General features: G+C 38.0%; 2 protein-coding genes and 1 non-coding gene across 7 annotated transcripts; all 3 read right to left on the reverse strand.

Moving 5' to 3' along the window:
• Positions 1-210: 210 nt before the first annotated feature.
• LOC114721866 (RING-H2 finger protein ATL2-like) lies at positions 211-960 on the reverse strand. The gene has a single exon (XM_028907751.1). It carries the CDS (start codon positions 889-891, stop codon positions 238-240), a length of 654 nt encoding a protein of 217 aa, XP_028763584.1. The 5' UTR covers positions 892-960; the 3' UTR covers positions 211-237.
• Positions 961-1,968: 1,008 nt separating this feature from the next.
• On the reverse strand, positions 1,969-2,040 carry TRNAD-GUC (transfer RNA aspartic acid (anticodon GUC)). The gene has a single exon. It is a non-coding gene; the product is annotated as a tRNA-Asp (tRNA).
• A 626-nt stretch (positions 2,041-2,666) lies between these two features.
• Positions 2,667-7,145, reverse strand: LOC114721871 (squamosa promoter-binding-like protein 6). 5 transcript variants are annotated; one of them, XM_028907761.1, is made up of 6 exons: positions 6,364-7,145; positions 5,643-5,779; positions 3,679-4,272; positions 3,461-3,582; positions 3,277-3,290; positions 2,667-3,030 (listed from the first exon to the last, which is right to left on the reverse strand). In XM_028907761.1, exons 1-6 carry the CDS (start codon positions 6,981-6,983, stop codon positions 2,967-2,969), a joined length of 1,551 nt encoding a protein of 516 aa, XP_028763594.1. In that variant the 5' UTR covers positions 6,984-7,145; the 3' UTR covers positions 2,667-2,966. The 5 variants fall into 5 exon arrangements, with proteins under 5 accessions (XP_028763594.1, XP_028763593.1, XP_028763589.1 ...); XM_028907760.1 differs by having other exon boundaries at positions 3,461-3,591; XM_028907756.1 differs by having other exon boundaries at positions 3,461-4,272; positions 6,364-7,144.
• Positions 7,146-7,435: the final 290 nt, after the last annotated feature.

Raw genomic sequence — 7,435 nt, forward strand, 5'->3', positions numbered from 1 at the left:
AAATATGTAGACACAACAAAGTATAAGTATATGAATAAATTAAATATTAAAAGAAGAAATTAAAATTTAATTAAGTAATTACATTATAAATATAAACTACTAATTGAAAAAATAAACCACCAGTCCTGCAACAATTAGATATCAGATATTATTCCCAATGAGGGGAACAAAAAAAAATTAAAGGATTCGGTATTTCTGGCCGAGAAAGGAGAAGCGGGTGGAGAGGATGATTCGATTTTATAGTTGAAAACTCTCCGAACCACTCCTCGACTGGCTTCGCCTCCGGTGATGGTCTTCCTCAGGAATCTCTATCACCAATCCTTCTAATTCCGTCACCTGCCACGTCTTTTTGGGACACCTAAGTGGCGGAGGAAGATTTACGCTCGACGAATTCTCTAACTCACCTTCTTCGGCAGCAGACGTTTCTGTATTTACATGCTGTGACGCGATTCTCGGCTTCGGTTTGACGACTTTTCGGCACAACGGACAAGTCGAGTGTTCTCGGAGCCACCCGTCGATGCAATCGCGGTGAAAGAAATGGTCGCAGTTCGGGAGCACTCGCCCTGTTTGGCCTTCTTCGAACTCGCTCAAGCAGACGGCACACTGCGGCAAAGGGTGACTGTGCTTGTCTGCGTCGGCGGTGGAGGAGGAGTAGGTGAAAGTGGGAAGGAACTGGAAAAGTGAAGGATGGAGGGGACTATTATGGGCTGGAGGAGGAGGGCGGGGAATGTCACCGGAAGGGGAAAGGCTGCCATCTCGGCGGCGGCGAAGGCGGAGGCGGATGTGATAAAAGCAACAATAAAGTTGCCAAATCACAGCGGCAAGTATGATGAGGAAGAATAACTGTTCGAAGACGGCGAAGAGGAGTCTCTGGAAGGGTTGGTCATCCATCAGTAAAATTTCTGCGAGCGTTTGTGAGAGGGAGCGAGTGGCCTTTTCATGAATGTGTGCGTATATATAGGTTGGGGGGATTTTAGATTTTTCAGGATAAATATATTATTTTAGTTTTTAAGTATTGGCATAGATTTTGCTTTAAAGATAAATTTAAATTTTAGATCTTTTTATCCAGACGACAAAGCCATCGTTATTCACTCTAACAGAACTAAGATAAAATATTTTTTTAAAGAAAGAAAAGTGGAAAAGTAATTAAAAAAACTTGGGCTGTCAGAATAAAGATATAGAATTTAATGATAATTGATAGATCATCTTTAAAATAAAATTATCCAAAATTCAAAAACGATTTGAATTTAATCAGAAGAATTAGTAGCTTTATTCTGCAGATGACTAAAAATATATATAAAAATATACCTATCAATTTTTATGTTGAATGGTTATTAAATGGAATGGAATTCCACAGGACATTTTGTTTTAAAATATCCGTTATACTATGTAGAATGAAATATTCATTAACTACACATTAAGCCTCATTTTTTGAAGCAACTGCTGAACAAAATTACCAAAACACTGCAGGGTGACTTCTAAATTTCCCCCCAACAAATCGTCTTTTTGGGTCCTATGATTTTGTAGCTTGCTTCTTTCTCATGATATTCTTCATCGAGAACGCACGTGACTGCATCTGTGGGTGATCATTTGGGGTAACCACGTGGCTCACCCAAGTCTTTTAAGAGGGTGTTTGGATGCCCTTAAAATCACTTTTCAGAAGCACTTTTCCGCAAATCAAGGCAATCTTCTTCACATATTTGTTTCGTATACCGTAAAAACACTTCTGAAACCATGGTTTTGATCTTATCCAAACACCCCCTAAATATCAAAATAGTAAGTCCCTTTTTTTTTTTGGGCTAACAATAGTAAGTCTTTTCCAGCCAATGTATTCTAGTGTAGAAGTATTGTTTTCAGACAGACAACCCAATATGAAGCTCAGGCCCAAATATGGCCAAAAAATTCAAGGCCCAAATGGAAAGGTCAAACAGGAGGTCCCACGCCCCTTTTGTTTTGCCAAAAACATTCCGCCGTTGCCGGGGATCGAACCCGGGTCGCCCGCGTGACAGGCGGGAATACTCACCACTATACTACAACGACTAGCTGAGACGCTAATTATTCCTTTTCAATTTAATTTGATTCAGAGATTTGGACCCCAAAAAAGAAAAAATTTGATTCAGAGATATTTACCAATGAGCCCATTTCTTTTATTAGGACTAACGTACTTGCACTAATCCTGAAAATCAATATCAAATATCATTGATTAGAGCAAAGGTTGATGTTTTATTGCGTTTCTTTATGATGCGTTTTTTTTTTTGAAATCGCAGTTTCTATAATGAATTACTTCTAATGAGCTAAATGTTTATAAAATTCTATTTTCATATGTTATTCTAATTCGTACAAAATTTTCTCTTATTTTTTTTATAAAGGTAATATTTTATAATTTTGTATAATATTTGGTTTTAAAAATAACTAAAGAAACACAATTATTTAAACTACATTTATCATTGCATAGCACATATTATCAAGCCATATTCTCATTTTAAGACTTGACATACTCATTACTTTCACAATTCTCATGTTAAAAATAGAACATAGATTCCACCCAAAAAAAAAAAAAGTCAACTTATTCTAATAATCATCAAAAATTTCATGACAATAGAGTAAACAGAGAGGAGAGAGAGAGAGGCATGGGTAGAATAATCAAATTTCAGAGAAAATTATCACAATTTATTCAATTAAAAATAAAATACAAATTCACCTTGGAGTTAAATTATCCACTTAGCTGCCTCTAGAATGTCTCAAAAAATCTTTACGACATTTCAATTCCTAATCAACAAAGGACCTAGATGAACTGCGGATGCCCTGACTAGGAACTAAAATACATCAGGCTTTTGTTTATGCCCTCACTAACCATTATCATTCTTAGAATCTTAAAGCTATTTGAAGTTCTCAATTATTTAGCAGCCGACATAAGAATTGCAGCATCTTAATCTCTTCCTTCGCCATTGCTTAAGTGCTTCCATTTACATTCTTTGTTCTTCAGAAGAACTGTCACAGGCTCCTGCCGCCTGCTGAAATTCCTTTTTTCTGCATCAACAGAAAAGGGTACTGAGAAACATCATTGAGCAAACATCACGTCGTACTTCTCTACACATTGATAGCTCTATCTCCTAATTGCTTTCATATGTTAAAAGTAAATTCAATCCCCAACATATAAAATATTTCTTTCATTTGAATTCAATTCAGAATAGTCATGCTGTTTCCTGTAGTTTAATATCAGCTCGAGCTTCCACAATGTTCCCACGAGGTCCATTGCTAATTTCGTGCCTTTACCTTGTGTCAATGACCTGGATCATATAGTCAGAGTTACTTCCATCTCAAAGTATCACATGATTCGCTCTACTAATCTACCATCTCCACAAAGAAAAATGGTTTATTGCTAAATTTTTATGATGTACCTCTTCCAAATCACCTAAGTAATCCGGAGGGAGCAAAAAGAATCATTTTCTTGCTTCACCTGCAAGGATTGCCGTTGGTGCTCAACTCGGTGAAGCTGTGATGACAATTGAAGCAAGTCAATAGTGGGGCCATCTTCACGGGCTTTCATATTCACAACCTCTGACCCTTGAAAAATACCATCTGCGATTTCTAAGTTGACAATGTCATTATTGTCTAATATCAACACAGGGCCAAGACGGCCTCCATCAGGCTGATTTATCTCTGATGGAAAACTACCTGATGCTGACATCCCACCTGCAGATGCCTGAGAGCTTATTCCCATGATCTTTTCAGAGGCATGACTCAGGCTGTAGTAGCCGTGGCTGCTTGGAGTAACAATGGGGCGACCCACGGGAATTGCTGATGCATGGCTTAATGAGTTCTGGGATTGAGATGACAGAAGAGAGAGAGCACAACCTGAGTCTGTAAGTCCCGATAATCCCTGAATGGTTGATGCTGTATCAAAAACATTAAAGTCTTCACTTCCTAAGACAGTATCTTGGTATGACGATGGCGGCCCAGAATAGGCACCTCCAAGAGCAGGTGGATACTCATTGTTGTTCTCACAGAATATGCTTCCTGTAGTGGATATAGCACCGGTTTCATTCAGAAGCGGATATTGCTTTTCAGCATATGGAGGAAGCAAAGATCTTGATTGAGAATGCCCATTTGTGATAGCAGAGATATGCCTAAAATCATTCCCACCTTGGACCTTTATAGGTTTCCACCAGCTACCAGTGCCAAACTTGTCAGAATGCAAAACAATACTAGGGAGTATATCTTGGCAGACAAAAGGTGCTCTTGTTAGCATGCTGCCCTGGAATCTGCTATCTGCAAGAACCACTGGATCTTTATATAACTTCGGAGCTAGACATTTCGCAAGTAGCAATGCAAATTTGGATATAAGAACTCGGTAGTTATAACAGAACAATATTTAAGAACCGTTTGGGAAAAAAAATAAAATAATAAAGCAGCTCAATAGTTGGTGACATGCCAAAATGAGTCGTAAGACTTTAACACAGGCAAATGGAGTATGAAGTTTAGATTCCAGACCTTGTAAATAACTCACTAACTTGAATTTCCCAATTACCACTTCATAACAATTTTAGGAGCGGACGTAAATGTTTTTTTTGAAAAGCAGAAAAAAGCTGTATCCCCGTGAATCTTACAAGGACTAGAAAACACACCAACCAATGGAAGCTCTCACATTCTTCATCTTGTTTTTCTTTTCCTCAGACAGAATTAGTTTGACAGAAAGCTAACATGTGCATATGTCAAATTGAGGTTCATAATGTGAACACAAACCAGGAGTCAAAGTTATAACATATAACATATTCAATCAGGTAAATGCTAGCGTTTTAGTAAATGAAGATAAATACATTCCCATGAATTAATCTGGTATTTAAAGATGACCAAGAATAGAGAATAAAGATCAAATTCCTTCTGAGTTCACCCCAAAAAATTTGTTGGGCAAATCACTTAAAGGTCAAATATATCATATGGCCAAAGAATGCAACATAAATATCGTTGACACAAGAAGTCTCATGTTTATTCCTCAAAGACAAGGGACAGACCAAAAGTTACCATAAGGGAGAATATTGATGAAGGAAAAACATTCTGAAACAAAGGGGACTAGAGGATATCATCGGATGTGTATGAAAATTACATCCAGAGAGTAATTCAGTATGTAAAAGGCAGCACAACTGTCTAATTAGGAAATAGCACTAGACATTAACATTTTTTTCACCAAGAAACTATAGTGAATAACCTGTGGCGCTCTGGTATGATGACATGGTGACATTAACATCATTACATCAGTGAAGCTTTAGAGGGGATTGTGTGGCAAATGAACTATAAAATTTTCCAGAATCACCATTCACAAGTTAATTCCAGTGGAAAATAAATATTTCAAATCTGGAAATGAACCGAGGAAAGGAACCAATTTCTAAAAGGCCTGCTTTCTTTTTACAACTACCACAACCAGGCATTCCATTACATGAGACATGGTTAATTATAGACTTAACAGAGATAATATATTATATTTTCAAGCCTAAGAAATATGAAGTTACTGCAAATTCCAAGGATGCTAAATGTGTGAATGTCCTAAAAGGACCTAATCAAAACTTGGGAGGACAGACGAGAAGAAACGGAGGAAAGATCTATTCTATTGTGATCTAATTTACGAAAATATGTATTAATACCACTATATGACTGAAGCAACCTCCTGCCCTTTCCAGGATGAGTACCCATTTGTGGCTTTCTCCGACGCTCATTATGGCCTGCAAGGCGTTTGCGACAGCTGCGCTTAACATCATCAAATTCAGCCAGCAAATGAAACCTGAATATTTAACTAACCATTTTAGCGGTGCTATAAATCATCATAATATGGATTTGTTTTCTAAAGCTTATCTCTGTCAGGACGTCTGGACTGCAAAACTTTATAAGCAAGACGAGGTGCTAAAAAACACTTTCTATTTTATGAGAAGTAGGTAGTATCCAGCAATGATTAGGTCAGGATTGTTCCTGTAGCCAGCTGGGGAGGCTAAATTCTTGTACGTTTGAAAACAAAAAATTTGCATTCAACAACTTTCACAGTAATGATATATAATGTTGTGAAGCAGTGAAGGATAACGAGTTGGACAAGAAAATTTGAAAGGCGGAACATGAAAACAAAAGCAGGCAAAGCTTTCAGATACTTATATGATGAACTGGTAAAAAAAAAAAGATACTTATATGATGAAAAGAACCTTCACGACGTACAATTTAAGAGGTTAAAGGTCATGTTTAGCTTTCCACTAGATAAGAAAGGAGACAAGTTTTTGGAATTATTAAAACCAATTTTATGTACAAATATATGCTTTAGCTCAGAAGTATCGGCAATCAAAAGGAGGTAAAAGGTGGAAGACTGAGAAATCGACCAACCTACTACATTGTTGGCAAAACCTTTGCTCTATGCCATTTACTATGACTTTAGCAGTCTTGGAGTGAACCTCACAAACTTTGTGCCTCTTGTGGTAGTCTTTAGAGGCGCTTAGATCCTTGTTGCAACCATATACTTGGCAGTAAGCAGTTTGTGACGGAACCCCTGAAGTTCTCACTCTCTTGGGGGTCGGAGATGACTCTGAAGAACACAAAAGAGGAATACCTTTGGAAAATGGCGATTCATTGGCATCTCTTTGATCACCAATTCGTCCTAGCTTCAAATCAATGAGGGAATCCCGGCTGTAAGATTCAACCGCAGAGTTTGAAAGCTTTGAAGCAGAGTCTTCACCTTCAGAAAATGAATTTGGCTCATTCATAATACAGCCAAGCGGATCATTAGACAACTGTTTCCCCAACATTTCTGGAAATCCCACTTCCTCACAAACTTGACCCTCTAAATGTTGTTGAGCCGAGGCCAAAATGTCGTTGGAAAAACTAGGTTGGGTTTTCAATTCCCAACCCAGGAAGGGATTTTTGCTTCTCGCAAGCGTATCAGGAGGTGGAAATGTATTACTGGGCACAAAACCCTTATCTCCGGAACCGTACCTCCTAGACTCCATTACATATGCTAGAATCAGAGCCCGAGAAAAAGCAAAGGACCCGCTTCAATTTATTCAAGAATAGTATGTCAACAGTACTGCCTCACCCAAGACTCAATTTGAATTTCGATTTGTATAGCTTCAACGGAGCAGTAAGCTCACAGACAGTTACCATGAAAGAGCATTAAGAAGCAAAGAAATTAGCCGTTCTGGGGCCGCAAGTTAGTGAGCTTGCTTAATTCCTGAAAACAAGAAAGATTGAACAAAGGAAAAACCCATCATGAAGAGCTCAAAATCCAGAGAAGAAGACAGCTAAAAAGTAGCCAAAGAAAAGAAGCCAGACGCCCACGTGAAGTGAATAAACAAGCACCTCTGAAACGGTAAGTGAATATGCTCAACGTAAATAGGAATAAATAAAGACTGGTACTTGTGGGGCTTAAGCAGTGAGCTGAACAGAAGCAGAAACTCAAATT

The sequence above is a fragment of the Neltuma alba genome, unplaced genomic scaffold (assembly GCF_004799145.2).
Source record: "Neltuma alba isolate B1F8T4 unplaced genomic scaffold, ASM479914v2 tig00012073_pilon, whole genome shotgun sequence".
NCBI lineage: Eukaryota > Viridiplantae > Streptophyta > Magnoliopsida > Fabales > Fabaceae > Neltuma > Neltuma alba.

Excerpts from the sequence above, each read along its gene's own strand:
- LOC114721866 (XM_028907751.1), bottom strand. The coding sequence starts at position 891 with ATGGATGACCAACCCTTCCAGAGACTCCTCTTCGCCGTCTTCGAACAG.
- LOC114721871 (XM_028907756.1), bottom strand. The coding sequence starts at position 6,983 with ATGGAGTCTAGGAGGTACGGTTCCGGAGATAAGGGTTTTGTGCCCAGT. Across the intron at positions 5,780-6,363 it reads TTTTGCCAACAATGTAGTAG|GTTTCATTTGCTGGCTGAAT; the intron begins GTTGGTCGATTT and ends TTAAATATTCAG. Across the intron at positions 4,273-5,642 it reads GTTGCTTCAGTCATATAGTG|ATAGCAGATTCCAGGGCAGC; the intron begins GTATTAATACAT and ends TGGTTCTTGCAG.